The 23,407-nt window shown below is 43.2% G+C and overlaps 1 protein-coding gene across 12 annotated transcripts in view; it reads left to right on the forward strand.

The window, feature by feature from the left end:
- The window catches only part of LOC140483389 (utrophin-like), a 737,248-nt gene that overhangs the window by 129,876 nt on the left and 583,965 nt on the right, over positions 1-23,407 (forward strand). For all 12 annotated transcript variants that reach the window (XM_072581625.1, XM_072581633.1, XM_072581634.1 and 9 more), the window contains one exon: positions 17,752-17,829. In XM_072581625.1, coding sequence (XP_072437726.1) covers positions 17,752-17,829 — 78 coding nt within the window. The remainder of the gene's footprint in view (positions 1-17,751; positions 17,830-23,407) is intronic.

Here is a 23,407-nt window from a genome sequence, read left to right on the forward strand (position 1 = left end):
CCCTTTTGTCCTTTTGTCCTTAATGTATTTGTAAAGGCCCTTTGGATTCTCCGTAATTCTATTTGCCAAAGCTACCTCATGTCCCCTTTTTGCCCTCCTGATTTCCCTCTTAAGTATACTTCTGCTTCCATTATACTGTTCTAAGGATTCACTCGATCTATCCTGTCTATACCTTACATATGCTTCTTTCTTTTTCTTAACCAAACCCTCAATTTCATCAGTCATCCAGCATTCCCTATACCTACCAGCCTTTCCTTTCACCTTGACAGGAATATACTTTTTCTGGATTCTCGTTATCTCATTTCTGAAGGCTTCCCATTTTCTAGCCATTCCTTTACTTGCGAACATCTGCCTCCATTCAGCTTCCGAAAGTTCTTGCCTAATATCGTCAAAATTGGCGTTTCTCCAATTTAGAACTTCAACTTTTAGATCTGGTCTATTGTTTTCCATCACTATTTTAAATCTAATAGAATTATGGTCGCTGGCCCCAAAGTGCTCTCCCACTGACACCTCAATCACCTGCCCTGCCCTATTTCCTAAGAGTAGTTCAAGTTTTGCACCTTCTCTAGCAAGTACATCCACGTACTGAATCAGAAAATTGTCTTGTACACACTTAACAAATTCCTCTCCATCTAAACCCTTAACACTATGGCAGTCCAAGTCTATGTTTGGAAAGTTAAACTCTTCTACCATAACCACCCTATTATTCATACAGATAGCTGAGATCTCCTTCCAAGTTTGTTTCTCAATTTCCCTCTGATTATTCAGGGGTTTATAATACAATCCCAATAAGGTGATCATCCCTTTCTGATCTGTCAGTTCCACCCAAATAACTTCCTGGATGTATTTCCAGGAACGTCCCCCCTCAGCACAGCTGTAATGCTATCCCTTATCAAAAATGCTACTCCCCCTCCTCTCTTACCTCTCTTTCTATCCTTCCTGTTGCATTTGTGTCCTGGAACATTAAGCAACCAGTCCTGTCCATCCCTGAGCCATGTTTCTGTAATTGTTATGATATCCCAGTCCCATGTTCCTGACCATGCTCTGAGTTCATCTGCCTTCCCTGTTTGACCCCTTGCACTGAAATAAATGCAGTTTAATTTATTAGTCCTACCTTGTCCCTGCCTGCCCTGACTGTTTGAGTCGCTTCTGTTCTCAACTGTACCAATCTCAGAATAACCTCTTTCCTCACTATCTCCCTGGGTCCCAACTCCCAACCGTACTGGTTTAAATCCTCCCGAGCAGCTGTGTCAAATTTCCCTGCCAGTATATTAGTCCCCTTCCAATTTCGGTGCAATCCGTCCTTCTTGTACAGGTCACTTCCACCCCAAAAGCGATTCCAATGATCCAAAAATGTGAATCCTTCTCCCATACACCAGCTCCTCAGCCATGCATTCATCTGCTCTATCCTCCTATTCCTGCCCTCACTTGCTCGTAGCACTGGGAGTAATCCAGATATTACTACTCTCGAGGATCTCCTTTCTAAATTCCTGCCTAACTCTCTGTAATCTCCCTTCAGAATCTCAACCTTTTCCCTTCCTATGTCGTTGGTTCCAATGTGGACAATGACCTCTTGCAGGCCCCTCTTCCCCCAAGAGAACATTCTGCACTCTCTCTGAGACATCTTTGATCCTGGCACCAGGGAAGCAACACACCATTCTGATTTTTTGCTGCTGACCACAGAAACGTCTGTCTGTACCTTGGACTAGAGAATCCCCTAATACGATTGATCTCTTGGAACCCGACGTACCTTTCTTGCATTAGCCAGTCTCAGTTTGAAAAACTTGGCTATTTGTGCTATATTCCCCTGAGAATCCATCACCTTCTACATTTTCCAAAACAGCATTCCTGTTTGAAACGGATATATCCACAAATAGACTCCTGCTCTAGCTGCCTACCTCTCTTACCCTTCCTGGAGTTAACCCATGTATGTGACTGTATCTGAGACTTTTCCCCCCCTTCCTATAACTGCCATCCATCAGATACTGTTGCTGTTGCAAATTCCTCATTGCTTCTAACTGTCCCTCCATCCGATCCATTTGATCTGATAAGATTCGCAGCCAGCAGCATTTATGGCAGATATAATCCACAGTAACTCTTAGACTCTCTTTCAACTCCCACATCTGACAAGAAGTACATATCACTCTACCAAAGGCTATTTTTGCTCCTTAACAATCTACAGACCCAGAAAGTAACACCGTCTTACTCCTCTACAAACACTGCCCCAGGTTAAATTAATAGTTATGGCTTATATTTTAAGTTTAATTATGGGACATATCTCTAAAAACATATAATTAGGAAAGAACCCACTCTACTCACTACTGCAGACTTTTTGTAGGCCACACTTAAAACAACAATTAACTGATCTGATTCTGTGCTGTGAATTTCGCCCAAAAGTTCCTCTAAGATCAGTTGTGAATCTCACTGTTTGTTAATTTTCCCAGATGAACTCCGATGCCCAGTGATTCATGAATTCAAACAGTAAAGGCAGTGTCAGTTTCTTTCTCTCTCTCGTGCACTGACTTTAACATCTGAAGGAGCAGCTGTTACAGCCAGAAATTTTTCCCGTCCTTCATCCTGGATTATGGAAAGGGAGGAACTTAGACCAATCATCACTACTAGGGAAGAAATACTGAGTAAATGATTGGGATTAAAATTAGAATGGTCGCCAGGCCTATGTACAACGGAATCTCAATTATCTGAAGGACGCAGGCAAGGAATATTTGGTTGGATTAATCAAATTCCTGATAATTGAAGGCCGGATAACGTAGTTTAGCCAAGCATGGGACCATGCGATCTTGCCAGATAATCTGATATTCGGATAATCGAATGCTAGATAATTGAGGTTCTTCTGTACTCTGGTCTTAAATGAAGTGGCAGCACAGCTAGCGGATCCATTGATTATAATTTTCCAAAATGCCCTAGATGTGAGATAAATGCTAACGTAACAATATTCCTTATTAAAGAAGGAAGGAAGATAGAAAGTAGGACATTGCAGACAGTAAATTTAAATTATTAGAATTTATTATTAAAAAATAATACCAGGATGTTTGAAGTCAGAATACAATCCAACACAGTCAGCATGGTTTTATGAAGGATTGAAGTCAAGAGTCGTGAGGTGATGTTGCAGCTGTACAGGACTTTGGTTAGGCCATATTTGGAGTACTGTGTGCAGTTCTGGTCGCCTCACTTTAGGAAAGATGTGGAAGCTTTGGAGAGGGTGCAGAGAAGATTTACCAGGATGTTGCCTGGAATGGAGAGTAGGTCGTACGAGGATAGGTTGAGCGTTCTCGGCCTTTTCTCGTTGGAACGGCGAAGGATGAGGGGTGACTTGATAGAGGTTTATAAGATGATCAGAGGAATAGATAGAGTAGACAGTCAGAAACTTTTTCCCCGGGTACAACAGAGTGTTACAAGGGGACATAAATTTAAGGTGAAGGGTGGAAGGTATAGGGGAGATGTCAGGGGTGGGTTCTTTACCCAGAGAGTGGTGGGGGCATGGAATGCGCTGCCCGTGGGAGTGGTAGAGTCAGATTCATTGGCGACCTTTAAGCGGCATTTGGATAGGTACATGGATGGGTGCTTAATCTAGGATAGACGTTCGGCACAACATCGTGGGCCGAAGGGCCTGTTCTGTGCTGTATTGTTCTATGTTCTATGTCTATGTTCTATGTTTTATAAATCATGATTGGCTACTTTGCTGGAGTTCTTTTGAAGGTATAACAAGCAATATGGATATTTTGTCATTGTAGTATATATGGTAATATGAGATGGGGTTGGGTAATTTACAGGTCATTCTTAGAGAACGTGACAGTTGCGTTCCTTTGCAACCTCGCGCCATAGAAAATCGTGCTGGAGAGGATCGCTAATAGACTGTGTTGTCATAAGTGTTCAGTAGAATGTTTGCATTATCCAAACAGTGTCCAAATGATTTGTCATTGACATTCTATCTAATTTGCGTTAATGAAGCACTTTATAATGAACAACCTGCATTATTCTGTTTGCTTACCAATAGAAAGTAGGGTGTATGGATAAATGGAGTTTTTCTGTTGAGCATGATGTAACTAGTGGGTTCCACAGGGATCAGTCCTCAGGTCCTAACTATTTACAAACTGTGCTAATAACTTAGATTAGATGCAGTTTAGATTCATTGTCACATGTACATAAATATACAATGAAAAGTGTTTTTTCATGTGTTTATATGCAAAGTGTTACCATGCTCCAGCACCATCTTGAAACACTGAATATCGTGCAAAATATTGCTGCAATAGATTTCATCTTTCTCTTTTCTTCTTGTTTGTCCTTCATTGCTCCCCCATTTGCTGCTTGAAATCAGCTAGAATCTCCGAAGTGGGCTCTTGGGTCTCTGTGATTTGCTCTGGGGTGTCTGTAATGGTCCCTAGGATCTCTGTAACAGGCTCTGGGGTCTCTGTATCAGGCCTCCACCACCACAATTGCAATTGCTGCATCTGAGCTAGAGCCATGGGCCTGGGGGTGCACGGATTCCGTACCTTCTGTTGCCCATTCACAGCTCCTCCAGCTGCTGCTGGAGGTCATTGGGGTCCTCAATTCATCCCTTTCGCAGATGCTTATGCTCCTTTAGAAGCCCGGGCCGAGCTGCAGACCTGGAGCTTTGGTTCAGCCTGTGGATTCGAGATGGGGAGTAAGCCTGGGACCTGCTCCTTGCTTGTCAGGAGACCCCGGGCTGGGTTGGAGCTGTGTCTGGCTCGTTCTGACATTGCTGCTACTGCTGCTGGAGGCCTCCGCCTTCACTTGCCACTTTCCAGGCTTTAAAGAAAATAAAGAGAAAAGAGCAAAAGCAAAAAGAAATAAATAAAACAAAAGAGAAGGAAAGCAGACAGGCATGGACAAGCCTCAGCTCCGCCCTGTTACTCTGCCACCGTCTTGGAGAGGGAGACTTAGCTGCAAGGGTAGAAGGTACTCCAGTCATACTTACTTTTCCACCTATTTGGTGTCATCTGTAAGTTACAATGAAGAAATAAGAATTTTCCAAGTGGATGTGGATAAGTTAAGTGAATAGGCCAACATTTGGCAGGTTAACATGGATAAGTTTTTGAGGTTATCCGTTTTGGTCAGAAGAACAGAAAAGCAACTTACTATCTGAGTGGAGAAACTTCAGAATGCTTCAGTGCAGAAGGATCTGTGTGTCTTTGTGCATGATTCACAGTAAACTAATATGTGTGTAGAGTGTTAATAAAGATGACAAATGGAATTTTGGCATTTATCGCTAAAGGAGTAGCATATAAACTTAGGGAAGTGTTGCTACAACTGTACAAAACACTAGTGGGAAATAGTGCTGCTGAGGCTGTATAAGACTGTGGTCAGACCACATCCGGAATATTGTGAGCAGTTTTGGGCCCTGTATCTAAGGAGGGATGTGCTGGCATTTGAGGGGGTCCAGAGGAAGTTTACAAGAATGATCCTGGGGATGGAGGTCTTTTCGTATGAGGACTGGTTGAGGACCCTGGGTCTGTATTTGATAAGAGTTTTGAAAGATGAAGTGAGGAATCTAATTGAAACTTACAGAATACTGAGAGACCTGGATAGAACATAGAACATAGATAGAACATAGAAAAGTACAGCACAGAACAGGCCCTTTGGCCCACGATGTTATGCCGAGGTTTACTCCTATTGTAAAATATGACAACTTAACCTACGCACCCCTCAAATTACTGCTATCCATGTGCATGTCTAGCAGTTGCTTAAATGTCCCCAATGACTCTGCTTCCATCACTACAGCTGGCAACGCATTCCATGCATTCATACCTCTCTGTGTAAAGAACCTACCTCTGACGTCTCCTTTATACCTTCCTCCTAATATCTTCAAACTATGATTCCTCGTACCAGTCAATCCTGCCCTGGGGAAAAGTCTCTGGCTATTGACTCTCTCTATTCCACTCATTATTTTGTACACCTTGATCAGGTCTCCTCTCTTCCTCCTTCTCTCCAGAGAGAAAAGTCCGAGCTCATTCAACCTTTCCTCATAAGGCAAGCCCTTCAGTCCAGGCAGCATCCTGGTAAACCTTCTTTGCACCCTCTATCTTTTCGAAAGTAGAGCGACTAGAACTGGACACAATATTCCAAGTATGGTCTCACCAGTGACTTGTAGAGCTGCAGCAGAACCTCGCGGCTCTTAAACTAGATCCCCAAAACACCGTATGCTTTTTTTTGTAAATATATTTATTAGCAATTTTTTTTAACTTTACAAACACATAAAATTATTGAAAAAAACAATCAATCACAAATATCAGTATAATAAAAAGAAAAAAATACAAATTACAATACAACTACTATCTACTAACTACTAACCTACTCTATAATACAAAGCAAACCCTAACACTGCAAGACAACACCAAAAAAAAGCAAAAATAACCCCACAAAGTACAGAACAGCTATGCTTGACGCAAGGCTCCCAAACAAAGGAATGGGAACATTGTATATATACCCGTATTAACTCGGGTGACCCCCTCCAGGGCCCAGGGCTTGACAAATCTAATCATCCTGGTTAAACAAACGTCCTAGTTAAGATAACTGATAAATCTATACCCAAATAACTCAAGTTGAGCTGCCATGTCTAATAAAAATTGTCTGTTATGTGGTGCACCATGCTTGTGAAAAAGTCCAAGGGAATGTGCTCCATAATTAACTTTTGCCATCCCAACAAGCCCAGTGGGTTCTCAGACACTCAATTCATCAGAATATTCTTTCATGCACAGTGTGCAAGAATATTAAATAATTTCTTCCCATGCCCATCTCAAGATGGTAAATTCAGTAGACCTAAGAGGAGAGATATCGGGTTTACTTTGACTTCAGTCCTCAATACCCTCCCTATCTCTCCCACCACAGCAATAAACATGGAGCCTGTGGCATGTCCAGAAGCAATGGGTAACAATACCTACACTTATTTTACATTTGGGGCACACTGAAGATGCCCCTTTTTTAAACTTCTCCAAACCGTCTGGTGCCAGATGAGCCCTGAGCAGAACTTTTAACTGCGTATCACATGTCCTGTTACAGATTGAGATCTTTTGACTATTCTCCCACATGTTCTCCCATGTTTCAGAAGAGCTCTCCACTCCCAGCTCTTGCTCCCGGACCTCTCATAACCGGTTAATATCCTGCCAGGCCATGCCACCCAGCAGGCGATAGAAGGCACGAACCGAAAGGGTGCTTATGGAGCATAGCAACAACTTCTCTGTATCGGGCTTATAGGGCTTAGTGAGAAGCGTAGTCTTCTTCTGGATGAAATCCCTAACCAGATAAAAACAGAAAAGGTCTTTGCTGGGCAACCCGTATTTGTGGCTCAGTTGCTAAAAAGACGACATAGCCTCCCCCTCAAACAAGTCTCCCAAACTAGAAGCTCCTCTCATTGTCCATAGTTTGAACCCTGACTCCATCATCCCTGGTTGGAACCCTGGAATGCCAACTATAGGTGTAACTGGCGAAGTCTTGGATAAACAACCCTCGCTCTGATGCATCACCCTGCATGCCTTGACTGTACTAATGACAATGGGGTTCCGGCAGTGGTCCATAACTGTCCTCATCTTATCCATGATCAATAGGTTAATAAGAGGGCACTTTGCTTGAGAGGTCTCAATATCCAGCCATAGTGAGTTTGGATCGTTACCTACCCAATCGCTGACAAAGGACCACAGGAAACTCAATTGATACCTTCTGATGTCTAGGCAATCAACTCCTCCCCCTCCTTGAGGCAGCTGCAATTTAGTAAGTTTGATGTGAGGTCGTCCACGATGCCAGACAAAGAAACCAAGCCACCCCATAAGTTTCCACAGCGTTGACCTGGGAAACATTATAGGGAGCATATGTATGGGATAAAGCAAACGAGGAAGAACATTCATCTAAATGAGAGATATTTGGCCCAGCCATCAAATTGGAAGAGCCTCCCATCTCTGGAGATCTCGCCTAATATGGTCGAGCAAATGAGCAAGGTTAGTCCCAAGTAACAGATCAAACTTGGGAGTAATAAAAATGTCTAGGTTCGAAACCCTGCCCGTGACCACTTAAAAGGAACTTAGAGCCACCTTCAACTTCTGGCACATCCTGAAGGTTCCCCCAAAGGCATAGCCTCTGATTTTGCAAAGTTAATCTTATATCCTGAAATAGCCCCAAATGAATTGATATATTGTATCAAATGGGGTATGGAGGTGATTGGGTTTGATGAAAACAGAAGGACATCATCAGCGTACAATGTAATCTTGTGTGCCCTCAATCCCACTTCCGGAGCGGTTATGTGGATGTTTTGACGAATAGCCTCTGCCAGCGGTTCTATCACCAACAACAATGGTGAGAGGGGACAGCCTTGCAGACTACCCTGACAAATTGTAAAATTCTCAGACTTCACCCCGTTGGTGATGACCGCGGCCAGTGGGTGGCGATATAAAACCTCCACCCACCTCTCAAAGACTCCACCCAACCCAAACTGTTCTTAGACATAAAAAAGATACGGCCATTCCACTCAGTCAAATGCTTTCTTTTCATCTAAGGAAATCACCAACTCTTGAATCAGTTGTTGCTGATAAACTTGGACCACATTCAGCAACCTTCTAATATTATTAGAGGACCTATGGCCCCTTATAAAGCCTGTCTGGTCCTCTTTAATAATATGGGACAACACCCTTTCCAATCTCAGCGCCAGGATCTTGGACAGAATCTTGAAATCTGAATTTAATAGAGAGATGGGCCTGTATGAGGCACAATCCTCAGGAACCTTCCCCTTCTTAAGAATTAAGGAAATATTAGCTTCTCTCAAAGATGGTGGAAGGTGTTCATGCATTTGGAGTGATTGTACATCTCCAACATCGGTCCTGACAGAATCCCTATAAACTCCTTATAAACTCACCCAGAAGACCATCAGGGCCATGCGTTTTCCCACTCTGAAGTTGCCTAGCTGCCTCCTGTATTTCCTGAACTGTCAAGGGGGCATGAAGGAGAAAGGCCTGTTCCAAGGTTACCCCTGGGAGGTCCAGGTTCTTAAAAAAAAAGGTCTTTATTTTAGCAGTCCTGTCTTCGCAACCTTCAGACCAATACAATTCAGAATAAAAGTTCCGAAAAACCTCATTAATCTTTTTAGCATCATCTGTACGGACCCCGGCTCTGTCTCTGATTGCAGTAATGGATTGGGGAGCATGCTTTTTCCTAGTCAGGTACGCTAAATACTTCTCTGGCCTATCCCCATATTCGTGCAGCCTCTGTTTAGCAAAAACAAGTTCTTTCTTTGCGTTTTGTGTCAGTATTGAATTCAAGGCAGCCCAAAGGGCTGTGATCCGCGGTAGCTTAGTCACTGAAGGCTGCGCAAAATGTGCTGCCTCCGTGGCTTTCAACCGCATCTCAAGTAGATACTGCTATTCCTCCTTCTGTCATTTCCAGCTAGCCGAATAGGAAATAACTAATCCCCTATCAAAGGCCTTCGCAGTCTCCCCTAGCATGGATGCACTACTAGCTGTGCCTGAGTTGATAGTCAAGAATTCCTGAAACTCCTTCAAAATGTATTCTATAAATTTGGAATCCTTCAGGAGAAAAAGGTCCAAACACCAGTGCTGCAAACCTAGCCCTTCACTCTTGGCCTTAACCTCCAAATATACTGTTGCATGATCAGAGATAGCTATATTCCCAATTTTACAACCCATAATCGAATTCACAAGGGCCGAGGGAGTCAGTAAGAGGTCAATCCTTGTGTGACATTTATGTGCATTTGGAAAAAAGGTGAAGTCCCTGCCGGTAGGGTGAAGACATCTCCAAGTATCCACCAGCCCCATCTCCCCGCATAAGTCAACAACCTGCTTGGCCTACGAAGAAATAGTTTGGGTCCCACAAGGCATCCTGTCCACTGTCAGATCCAAAAGACATTTAAAATCCCCCCCTATAATAATGTGCCGTGTTCCAAAAGCACTCAGCTTAGAGAAAGCACTAATCAAAAGTTTGAGGGGATGCGCCGGAGGACAGTAGATGTTTAAAATGCTATACTCCTCCCCATGTATCAGGGCTTTAAGTGTCACAAACTGTCCCTGCTCATCTTTCACCTGCTCTAATAATGTGAACGGAAGATTTTTCTGGATAAGTATTGCCACTCCCCCACTTTTAGTAGTAAAGGACAAAAAGAATACCCGGTCATAGCCCCCTGTTGTAATTTCAGGAGTTCCCATCGAGATGGATTTTCTGCAACAAAGCGATATTAACCCTTTCCCTCTTAAGGCTAGAAAGCACTTTTCTCCTTTTAACAGGCGAATGACTTCCCTTAATGTTCCAGGTGCACTATTTAATAAGACACTTCGCCATATCCCTTTTCAGACACCCTTGAACCCCTTGGAGGGAGAACCCTGCTTACAAAGTGCTGAGCATAAGTAAATAAAGACTCATAGAATCAAAAAACTGTATATACAAAAACTACTCTATCATAACTATTAATAACTATTACTACCAAAAAACTACAAAGAAAACCAACTATAAAACCCTGAATGGAAGACTCTTCCCCGTGTCCATAGGGGCACTCACCCTACCCATCCCCTCCTTCACAGCTCCTTCACATCTGGACTGTGCCCCAGCCTTAGGCCAGAAAAAAAAAGGAGATGATCCTTAAATCAAAAGACAAAGTCAGGACGAGCCCTCCACCCATCCCTGGCTTCATGACACTCCTACTTGTGACTAAAAGAGAAGCAGAACAACCAAAAAAAGGGAGATACACAACAAAGAACATCCACAAAATTTCCCATCAGAAAATCCAGTTATTAAAAAAAATTGGAACAACTTATTCCAAAGTCTTTTTACCCCCTTTCCAAAAAGGAAATTATTAGGGAGAAAGAAAGGAATAAAAAAAAGGAAGGGAAAACATGGGGAAAGATAGAAAAGAGAACAAACATTAACCGTATTCTTCAGGCCAATCCGTCTATTTTAAAGTGTCCACAAATATTTTAGCTTTATTCGCTGAGTCAAATGTATAAACTGAGTTCTCACGGCTGAAACAAAGTACTGCGGGTTATCTTATGGAGTACTGGATGCCCAGGTTCCTCAGCCTCTTTTTAACTTCATCGAAGGACTTCCTCTTTCGGATTACAGCTGCTGAAAAATCCTGGAAAAACATGATTTTTGACCCCTTGTACAGCAGCGCCTGTGGATCTTTTCTCAGGGATCTGGAAGCTTCTATGACCTTTTGCTTGTCCTTGTATGAGTGGAAGTGCACTAGGACCGGGTGGGGATGCTGCACCAGCCCTGACCTGTGCAGTGTAATCTGAAGCCTGCTGGACTTGATGTGAAGGTCCCAAAACTTTGGCAGCCAGTTTTCAAAGAAACTGACTGGCTGCTCACCTTCATGGAGCCCGAAAATTCAAAGATTTATCTTCCGGCCTCGACTTTCGAGGTCGTCGATATAGTCTCGCAAGGCACGCACCTCTCGCTGCAGCACCTGGATCCGACTAGATGAGGATTCCATCAAAGCTTCCGAGGCCTTAGTTTGACTCTCCACCTCCTCCAGCCGCTCCCCGAGGCCCTGGAACTCCTGCTTATGCTTCTGCAGCATGGATGTAATAGACAATAGACAATAGGTGCAGGAGTAGGCCATTCAGCCCTTCGAGCCTGCACCGCCATTCAATATGATCATGGCTGATCATTCCTAATCAGTATCCTGTTCCTGCCTTATCTCCATAACCCTTGATTCAACTATCTTTGAGAGCTCTATCCAATTCTTTCTTAAATGAATCCAGAGACTGGGCCTCCACTGCCCTTTGGGGCAGAGCATTCCACACAGCTACCACTTTCTGGGTGAAGAAGTTTCTTCTCATCTCTGTCCTAAATGGTCTACCCCGTATTTTTAAGCTGTGTCCTCTGGTTCGGCACTCACCCATCAGCGGAAACATGTTTCCTGCTGCCAGAGTGTCCAATCCTTTCATAATCTTATATGTCTCAATCAGATCCCCTCTTAGTCTTCTAAACTCAAGGGTATACAAACCCAGTCGCTTCAGTCTTTCAGTGTAAGGTAATCCTGCCATTCCAGGAATTGACCTCATGAACCTACGCTGCCCTCCCTCAATAGCCAGAATGTCTTTCCTCAAATTTGGAGACCAGAACTGCACACAGTACTCCAGGTGTAGTCTCACCAGGGCCCTGTACAGCTGCAGAAGCACCTCTTTGCTTCTATACTCAGTCCCTCTTGTTATGAAGGCCAGCATGTGATTAGCCTTCTTCACTACCTGCTGTACCTGCATGCTTGCCTTCATTGACTGGTGTACAAGAACACCCAGATCTCTCTGTACTGCCCTTTACCTAAATTGATTCCATTGAGGTTGGACCTGGGCATGAATCTCCCCATGGATTTCCTCAATCGCAGCCGCAACTTTCAAGGTAAGTCTCTCCATAGCCGCAGCCAATTCCTGTGAGTCTGTCAGGTCCCTGTTGGGTTCAGGAGAGGCTGCTCCTGCTGCAGTCTCTGGTGTTGTAGGTGCTGTAGGGGAGTGTCCTCCCTGCTGCTGTTTGCTTGCTCCTTTTCCCTTTGGCATCCTTCCCACTCCCAAATATTAACAAATTTGTGTTCTGTAAGGTTTTAAATTAATATTTCCACCACATAAGTTGGCCAGGGATGGCAAAAAAAAACACTGGTATGCCTTGGCTGTTAGGCAGAGCTGTCCACAGCAGTCCTACAGAATCACCGCCATCTTGCTGAGTCCCACCATATGCTTTTTTAACAACCCTATTCACTTGGGTGGCAACTTTGAGGGATGTATGTACTGCACACCCAGATCCCTCTGTTCCTCCACACTGCCAAGAATCCTGTCTTTAATCCTATATTCAGCATTTGAGTTGGACCTTCCAAAATGCATCACTTTACATTTATCTGGGTTGAACTCCATCTGCCATTTCTCAGCCCAGCTCTGCATCGTGTCTATGTCGCTAAGCAGCCTGCAGTAGCCCTCTATACTATCGATGACACCTCCAACCTTTGTGTCATCTGCAAATTTACTAACCCACCCCTCAACTCCTCATCCAAGTAATTTATAAAAACTACAAAGAGCAGAGGCCCAAGAACAGAGCCCTTCAGGTCCCCACTCAACACTGACCTCCAGACAGAATACTTCCATCTACAACCACTCTCTGCCTTCGGTCAGCCAACCAATTTTGGATCCAGATAGCCAAATCTCCCTGTATCCCATACTTCCTGACTTTATGAATGAGCCTACCATGGGGAACCTTATCAAATGCCTTGCTGAAGTGCATATACACTGCTCGACCATCATCGACCTGCCTTGGCACCACCTCAAAGAACTCAATAAGATTTTTGAGGCATGACCTGCCCCTCTCAAAGCCATGCTGACTGCCTTTAATCACACTATGCTTTGCCAAATAGTCATACATCCTATCCCTTAGAATTCTTTCCAAAACTTTGCTGACCACAGACCATAGAGTGGATGTGAAGATAATGTTTCTACTATGAGGCGAGATGAGGACCAAAGGCACAGCCTCAGAGTGACGAGACAAGTGTTGAGAATTAAGATGAGGAAGAATTTTCAGTCAGGGGATAGCGAATTTGTGGAACTCATTGCCACAGAAAGATGTGGTGGCCAAATCATTGAGTGTATTGATTAGAAAGATGATTAAAGGTTGCAAGGAGAAGGCAGGAGAATGGTGCTGAGAAGCATATTAGCAATGGTCAAATGGCAGACCAGACACAAAAGGGCTGAATAGCCTAACTCTGTCCTTTTTCTTACAGTCTTATGAGACTACACCTGAAATTTTGCATACAGGTTTGGTCCCCATATTCAAGGAAGGATGGGAGGCAGCTCGGAGGAGGTTCACTAGATTGATTCCAGAGATGCGTTGTATGTTTTATGAAGAATAATTGAGCAGTTTAGGCAGGTTGTCTGGGGTTAAGAAGAATGACAGGGGATCTAACTGAGGCCTTTAAGATGCTAAAGGGGATTGACAAATTAGATGTAGAAATGATTTTGAGGTGCCGGCGTTGGACTGGGGTGTACAAAGTTAAAAATCACACAACACCAGGTTATAGTCCAACAGGTTTAATTGGAAGCATTAGCTTTCAGAGTGCTGCTCCTTCATCAGGTGTTTGTGGAGATGTAGAAACAATGTTTCCTCTTTTAGGGCAATCTAGGATCAGAGGTTGTAGTTTTAAGACAAGGGGTAGCTGATTTAAAACAAATGAGGAGAAATTACTTCTCTTAATGTTGTGAATCTGTGGAATTCACTATCCAGAGTGCATTGGATGCTGTGCCATTGAGTAAATTTAAGGTGGAGATAGGCAGATTTTTATTTAGTAATGTGTTGAAGGGTTATGGTGAATGGACAGGAAAATGGAGTGGAGGCCAAGAAGAGATCAGCCATGATTGCATAAAATGGCGGGTCAGGTTTCAGTGGCTGAATTGCCCATTTTGACTCCATGTTTTCATAAATCAGTGTTGACTTTGTTCAATTGTTAGAGCCCTTGCTGATCTTTCACTATTTTCATTTTATTCTTTTATCAAGTTTTGGTTTGGATCTGGGAACTGTGAGCAAATGGCGACTTTAGGGTTGTGAGTAACAGCTTATGTGAAAAGGAAAACAGGCCAAAAAGATTTTGTTTATTCGTGAGGTCAAGCATGGAAGTTAATTACTGGTTGGTTCCTGATTGAGGTTCTGCAAGTGCTTCATCACGAGGGGAGAGCATTATGTTTAAAGAGATAATAGAAGTTGGCTACTAACAAAATCAATACCTGGGAATTGGTTCCAACCAGTCTAAAAAAGACATTATGCGCAAACAGGTGGCAGCTGTTGAATGGTAACTGGTATCTCCATGGAGGGAATGGTTAGTCTGTCAGGGAGTGATCAGAGTTTGAATCAGGTTTTGGACTTTTTTCTGTAAAAAGGAATCCGCATATAGATGCTACAGCATTAAGGTTTGAACGCTTCCTGCCTAACCTCCCAAGAGCAGCTTTTGGAATCTCAGAATAGAAAATTGAATCCACAGATTCAATCAATAAGCACATCGACCTGGACCCAATATACCGGCCGCTGCAGCGGACAGCTGGAACTGACAACCAGAAGCGGCAGATACAAATCACTATAAATGCCGGAGGAAACATCACAGAAGCGCTTCACAGGAGGCTCCCAAACACTGAGGATGTCACCTAGACAGGGGATGATACGTCTGCAACACAAATTCCCAGCTTGGCTAACAGAACCACAACAACAACGAGCACCCGAGCTACAAATCTTGTCCCAAACTTTGAACAGAAAATTAAGTAATAAGTGTAACTGCCTTTATCTGAATGAAGTGTAAAGGTTATCCTGATCAATATTTTTAGAAAAATCATTCAAGAAACTGCCATCTATGCCTGTGGAACAACACGTTGTGAAAACCACTTAAGTTATCTGTTCAGTTTTTTATTTTCTTGTATTTATTTCTTAATTGTGTGTTTGTGCATCTGTCTTTTGTGTGAATGGGGCTGAAATCAAAGGTTTTTTGGTTTATAGCTAAACTCATTAGATGACTTTGTTTAACTTTTGCTGTGCTAAATTTACTATACTGTTAAAAAATTGCTAAGTCTTTTGTTTAAGTCACAAGCTGATGTCTGGGATTGATTATTCATAGAGTTTGGGATTGGTTATTCAAAAGTCTGGTTCAAAACATTGTAGTCAATTTTGAGGGTCTTCGAAGATTTAAATTTTACTGTGTTGCGAATATGGGGGGTAGAAAGACTGATGTGATTTGCCTGTCTGGTTGTGTCATAACACAATCGGAATAATTTCACATTCTTCATTGTAGATTCTTATATTTTCCCTATTACTGATGACATACTAGACCTGGTGTTGGGGAATGAGCCCGGCCAGGAGGTTGAAGTTTCAGTAGGGGACTACTTTGCGAATAGTGATCACAGTTCCCTAGGTATTAGAATACTCATGGATAAAGACAAGAGTGGTCCAAAAGGAAAAGTGCTAAACTGGGGGAAGGCCAACTATACCAAAATTTGGCAGGAGCTGGGGAATGTATTTTGGGAGTAGCTGTTTGAAGGTAAGTTCACATTTTCTATGTGGGAGAAGATACTGAAGGATAGGATTCATTCCCATGTGGAAGAAAATGGGCTTATCAGTGATAGGCAGCATGGTTTTGTGCAGGAAAATTCATGTCTTACTAACTTAATAGAATTCTTTGAGGAAGTGACAAAGTGATTGATCAGGGAATGACTATAGGTGTAATATATATGGACTTAAGTAAGGCATTTGATGAGGTTCCCCATGGTAGACTGAAGTCACATGGGGTCCAAGGTGTACTAGCTAGATGTATAGAGAGCTGGCTGGGCAACAGGAGACAGAGAGTAGTTTCTCAAAATGGAGAACTGTATCCAGTGGTGTTCCACAGGGATCTGTGTTATAACCACTGTTATTTGTAATATAAAAAACATTTGGATGAAGGTATGGGTGGTCTATTAGCAAGTGTGCAGATGACAGAGATTAGAGTAGTCAGATAGTAAAAGGGGACGACTGTCAAAGAATACAGTAGAATATAGATAGATTGGAGAGTTGGGCAGAGAAATGATATATGGAATTCAATCCAGGCAAATGTAAGGTGATGCATTTTTGAAGATCCAATTCTAGAGTGAACTAATCAGTAAATGGAAAAGTCCTGGGGAAAATCGATGTACAAAGAGATCTGGGTGTTCAGGTCCATTTTTTCCTGAAAGTGGCAATGCAGGTCAGTAGGATGGTCAAGAAGGCAGACACTTGCTTTTCCTCATGGGACGGGGTATTGAATTTAAGACCTGGCAGGTCATGTTACATTTGTATAAGACTTTGGTTCGACCAAATTTGGAATACTGTGTACAGTTCTGGTCGCCACATTACCAAAATGATGTGGATGCTTTGGAGACAGTGCAGAGGGGGTTCACCAGGATGTTGCCTGGTCTGGAGGGCACTAGCTATGAAGAGAGGTTGAGTAGATTAGGCTTATTTTCATTAGAAAACAGGAAGTTGAGGGGAGAACCTGACTGTGGTCTACAAAATTATCAGAGGTATAGACAGGGTGGAGAGCAAAGAAGGTTTTTCCAGAGTGGGGGACTCAATTCTTAGGGATCACAAGTTCAAGGTGAATGGGGAAAAGTTTTAGGGGAGTTAGGCATGGAAAGTTCTTCATGCAGAGAGTGGTGGGTGCCTGGAACACATTGCCAGCGGAGATGGTAGATGCAGGAATGATAGCGTCATTTAAAAAGTGTGGTCTGCCAGAGGAAGTGGTGGCGACTAGTACAGTTGCAACATTTAAAAGGCATCTGAAGTGAGTATAGGAATAGGAAATGTTTGGAGGGAGATGGGCCAGGTCCTGGCAGGTGGGACTAGATTGGGATGGGATATCTGGTTGGCATGGACGATTTGGACCGAAGGGTCTGTTTCCATGCTGTACATCTCTATGACTCTATGACTCTATGACTCGGTATCTAGACAGACACATGAATGAACAGGGAGCAAAGGGATACAGACTCTTAGAAAATAGGCGATAGGTTTAGATAGGGGATCTGGATCAATGCAGGCTTGGAGGGCCAAAGGGCCTGTTCCTGTTCTGTAATTTTATTTGTTCAAACTAACAGGTTTATATGTTCCCTGTTTTTTTGTCTTCCCATTTTTAGATGAAGTTAAATTTACAACCCTTCAATCTGTAAATGCCATTCCAGAATCCATGGAATTTTGAAAGAGAGTTTCTCACGTTTCCTTTTTAAAAACTTTTCTTTCCTCCAATAGACCAAAGAACGTGGCACTACCAGGGTACATGCTCTCAACAACGTCACCCGAGTGCTGCATGTGCTACAGCAGAATAATGTAAGTTGTTTTAAATATCTAATCTTTGTTTCCTTAAAATTTAATTGGGATGTATCAAATTTAGGATACATTTCAGCATGGACAAATTTTTACCATCAACTAATTGATTAGCAAGGGTATATCTCATGGAATATAGGGAAAACTAGCCATTTGAATACAGAACTGGCTCAAAGGTAGAAGACAGAGGGTGGTGATGGAGGGTTGTTTTTCAGACTGGAGGCCTGTGACCAGTGGAGTGCCACAAGGATCGATGCTGGGTCCTCTACTTTTTGTCATTTACATAAATGATTTGGATGTGAGCATAAGAGGTACAATTAGTAAGTTTGCAGATGACACCAAAATTATGGTGCAGTGGACAGTGATTACCTCAGATTACAACAGGATCTGGACCAGATGGGCCGATGGGCTGAGAAGTGGCAAATGGAGTTTAATTCAGATAAATGCGAGGTGCTGCATTTTGGGAAAGCAAATCTTAGCAGGACTTATACACTTAATGGTAAGGTCTTAGGGAGTGTTGCTGAACAAAGAGACCTTGGAGTGCAGGTTCATAGCTCCTTGAAAGTGGAGTTGCAGGTAGATAGGATAGTGAAGGCGGCGTTTGGTATGCTTTCCTTTATTGGTCAGAGTATTGAGTACATGAGTTTGGAGGTCATGTGGCGGCTGTACAGGACATTGGTTAGGCCACTGTTGGAATATTGCATGCAATTCTGGTCTCTTTCCTATCGAAAATAAGTTGTGAAACTTGAAAGGGTTCAGATAAGATTGACAAGGATGTTGCCTGGGTTGGAGGATTTGAGCTATAGGTAGAGGTTGAACAGGCTGGGGCTGTTTTCCCTGGAGCATCGGAGGCTGAGGGGTGACCTTATAGAGGTTTATAAAATTATGAGGGGCATTGATAGGGTAAATAGGCAAAGTCTTTTCCCTGGGGTTGGGGAGTACAGAACTAGAGGGCATAGGTTTAGGGTGAGAGGGGAAAGATATAAAAGAGACCTAAGGGGCAACGTTTTCACTTAGAGGGTGGTACGTGTATGGAATGAGCTGTCAGAGGATGTGGTGGAGGCTGGTACAATTGCAACATTTAAGAGGCATTTTGATGGGTATATGAATAGGAAGGGTTTGGAGAGATATGGGCCGGGTGCTGGCAGGTGGGACTAGATTGGGTTGTGATATCTGGTCGGCATGGATGGGTTGGACCGAAGGGTCTGTTTCCATGCTGTACAGCTCTATGACTCTATAACCTTGAGAACCACCTTTTTGCATGGCTTACCGTTATAATGTTTAACTTGTGGCTTCTGCTCTTAAAGTCTGGCAACTGAGTCTGATTTCTGTTTATCTCTTATGTTGCTTGACTGTTATAGTCTCAGGAGGTATTGTGGTTAATTTGATAGATAAACTGCAAACTGAAAGATCCAAAATTCATTTGAGTCAGCAATGTGTGGTCTGTGCAATCACTGTGAAGTTCGTTTTAAGATTTTAAAGAGACTACTGATGCTCCATGGCACAGGTAGCCCAGACTAGCAAATGTTTTAGCTACTTTTGGTCCGTTGGGGCTGGGTAGATTACATGGATAAAAACCTAAGACTTCGTAGATGCAGAGCAAATTTAATATGAAGGTAGTCAGCTGGTTGTGAAGAAGGGTCACTGGATAAAATACATTAACTCTGCCTTCCCTCCATAGATAATGCCAGATCTGCTGTGTTTTTCCACCAAAGAACAAAAACAATACAGCCCATGAACAGGCCTTTCCGCCCTTCAAGCATGTGCCGCTGCATTTTGCCCTTCCATACTAAAACTGTTTTCATTTACAGGGTCCATATCCCTCTGTTCCCTTCCTCTTTGTGTGCTCGTCTAGATGGTTCTTGAACACTGTTATTGTGACTGCTTCCACCACTATCTCTGGAAATGTGTTCCAGGCATTCACCACCCTTTGTGTGAAAACCTGCCTCGCACATCTCTTTTGAATTTCTCCCCTTGCACCTTGAACCTGTGTCCCTGAGAAATTGACTCCTCCACCCTGGGGACAAAACCACATACTTTCCACTCTCTTCATGCCATTTACAGTCTTATAAATTTCCATTAGGTCACCCCTCAATTTCCTGTGTTCCAGTGAAAACAAACCCAGTCTATCCATCTTTTGTTCATAGCTAAAATCCCCTGTACCTGGCAACATCCTGATAAACCTTTTCTGTACCCTTTCCAAAGCATCTACATCCGTCTGGTAATGTGGTGACCAGAGCTGTATATAATATTCCATGTGTGGCCTAACTAAAATTCTATAAAACTGCAGCATAACTTGTCTATCCTTATACTCAATGCCCCTTCCAATGGAGGCAAGCATTCCACAGGCCTTTTTTTACTACCTTATCTACCTGTGCTGCCACCTTCAGTGATCTGTGGACCTGCACACCCAGATCCCTATGCATATCAATACTCCTAACTCTTCTGCCATTCAACGTATAAATTCACCTGTACTTGATCTTCCAAAGTGCATCACCTCACGTTTGTCCAGATTAAACGCCATTTTTCTGCCCATGCCTCCTACTGATCTACAATCTGCCGTAACCTCTGACAATAGTCCTCACTATCCACAACTTCACCCATCTTTGTATCATCTGCTAACTTACTAATTAGACCAGCTACGTTTTCATCCAAATCGTATATGTAGATCATGAAAAGCAGAGGTCCCAGCACTGATCCTTATGGAACACCATTAGTCACTGTCCTCCATTCAGAAAAGCATCCTTCCACTGCTACCCGCTGCCTCCTGTAACTAAGCCAATTCTGTATCCATCTTGCCAGCTCGCACCAATACCATGTAACTTCACGTTTTGTACCAGTCTGCCAAGAGGGACCTTGTCAAAGGCGTTACTGAAGTCCATGTAGACGACATCAACTGTGTTACCCTCACCAATCATCTTCATCACCTCCTCACAACTACCTGATGAAGGAGCAGAGCTCCGAAAGCTAATGCTTCCAATTAAACCTGTTGGACTATAACCTGGTGTTGTGTGATTTTTAACTTTGTACATCCCAGTCCAACACTGGCATCTCCAAATCAAAAAACCCATTAGTGAGGAATGTCCACCCCAGTACAAAACCATGCTGTCTATTGTTAATAAGTCCATTTGCTTCTAAATGCGTATAGATATTGTCCCTGAGAACGTTTTCCACTAATTTCCGTACCATCGATGTGACATGCACAGGCCTGTTTTTTTTGTTTCAACCTTTTGAAAGGATGTGTTCAAGTTTACACAATATTATTGAAGTTTTTTTCTCTGGAAACAACTAATTCAATAGTTCTTCATTGAATAATCTGTTTAATTTAAAATGTATGAAAAATGATGATTACTTTAAAATGATCATGTGCGTATGGGAGCTTGACATAACATTTTATCCAAACTGTAATGCAATGGTTGCAAGTGTTGCATTGTACCTGTGATCTTGAATGAAAAGCAGACAGTGCAGAAAGTTTTTGTTGGTACTCTATCTTCTTCTTTTCTCACCTGCAGTAAAAACTTCTTTGAATAAAACAATTGTGAAAAGGAGCTCTAAGTTTCTAAGTTCAATGACTTAATCTTGCAGCTGAAGATAATACGTCACAGTCTTATTTCTTCAAACTCATAATTCTTCTTCATAAATTATAAATGTTGATTTACTATAGAACTGAGGAGTATTTAAGGATTTTTTACAAGTGTGTCCACTTGAAATATTTTTGTCTCTGATGAAGGCTGATAATATAATGTTACGATTTGGGAATTTAGGTTCTGAAGTGGAGTAAATATATTTCAGTTTTCAGTTCTGTGAAGTATGACTTGTTTATTTTAGAGATAGGAAAGTCATTTTGAACAGTGAATTAAAAATTGCATTTCCAGAGAGCAGTGTGGTTTGAACTAAATGACCAGCAAGCTGCTTGGGACGTAATTGCTGAGGTGTTTGCGAACTTCAGTTTAACAGTTTTGAGGGAGGGAAGATTGGCGAGGCGGTCAATAGCAGAAGAAGTATTGTTAGCATTTCTAAACATTCCAAACAGTCAGGGCAGGTCCATGGAGTAGTCCTGAGTTGCTCAGAAAGGAACTCTAGAAGCAGAAGGCAGTGTTCAGAGAGGAAAACACCCTACAAAGCTGTTAAATACATGAGTTTAGGGGATCATGGTCAGGAGTTATAATGACCTAGTTAGCAGCTTGTGCAAAGGTCTTGGGAAGATATATTAGATGAAGCAACTAGCATTGATCATAGAAACCTACTGAAAAGGAAATGGATTACAGCCAAGCCAGCTGAACAACAGGTTTGAGCCTGAATGGATGAGCTACGCTTCATTGAGGTTTGGGTGCCTGTCAGGTTATTGTTGGGTTAAAAGCACTGAATGTTTCATAGAACATAGAGCAGTACAGCATAGTGCACTTCTGCCCTTGATGTTGCGCTGACCTTTTATCTGACTTTAAGATCAAACTAACCTACATACCCTACATGTTACTATCGTCCATGTGCCTATTCAAGAGTTGCTTCAATGTCACTGATGTAGCTGATTCTACTACCACTGCTGGCAGTACTTTGCATGCACCCATGACTCTCTGTGTAAAGAAGGTAAAAACAATGACTGCAGATGCTGAAAACCAAATACTGGATTAGTGGTGCTGGAAGAGCACAGCAGTTCAGGCAGCATCCAACGAGCAGCGAAATCAACGTTTCGGGCAAAAGCCCTTCATCAGGAATAAAGGCAGGGGGGATAGGACAGTGTCAAGGTAGGTAGAGATGCTCCAATCCCTCTGCTCCAATCCCATAGCTACCTGGATTACACCTCTTCCCACCCTATCTCTTGCAAAAATGCCATCCCGTATTCCCAATTTCTCCGCCTCCGCCATGTCTGCTCCCAGGAGGACCAGTTCCACCATAGGACACACCAGATGGCCTCCTTCTTTAGAGACCGCAATTTCCCTTCCCATGTGGTTAAAGATGCCCTCCAACGCATCTCGTCTACATCCCGCACCTCCGCCCTCAGACCCCACCCCTCCAACCGTAACAAGGAAAGAACGTCCCTGGTGCTCACCTTCCACCCTACAAACCTTCGCATCAACCAAATCATCCACCGACATTTCCGCCACCTCCAAAAAGACCCCACCACCAGGGTTATATTTCCCTCCCCACCCCTTTCCGCCTTCCGCAAAGACAGTTCCCTCCGCGACTACCTGGTCAGGTCCACACCCCCCTACGACCCACCCTCCCATTCTGGCACTTGCCCCTGCCACCGCAGGAACTGTAAAACCTGTGCCCACACCTCCTCCCTCACCTCTATCCAAGGCCCTAAAGGAGCCTTCCACATCCATCAAAGTTTCACCTGCACATCCACCAATATCATTTATTGTATCCGTTGCTCCCGATGTGGTCTCCTCTACATTGGGGAGACTGGGCGCCTCCTAGCAGAGCGCTTTAGGGAACATCTCCGAGACACCCGCACCAATCAACCAAACCGCCCCGTGGCCCAACATTTCAACTCCCCCTCCCACTCTGCCGAGGACATGGAGGTCCTGGGCCTCCTTCACCGCCGCTCCCTCACCACCAGACGCCTGGAGGAAGAACG

This window comes from Chiloscyllium punctatum, chromosome 11, assembly GCF_047496795.1.
Source record: "Chiloscyllium punctatum isolate Juve2018m chromosome 11, sChiPun1.3, whole genome shotgun sequence".
NCBI classification, from domain to species: Eukaryota; Metazoa; Chordata; class Chondrichthyes; order Orectolobiformes; family Hemiscylliidae; genus Chiloscyllium; species Chiloscyllium punctatum.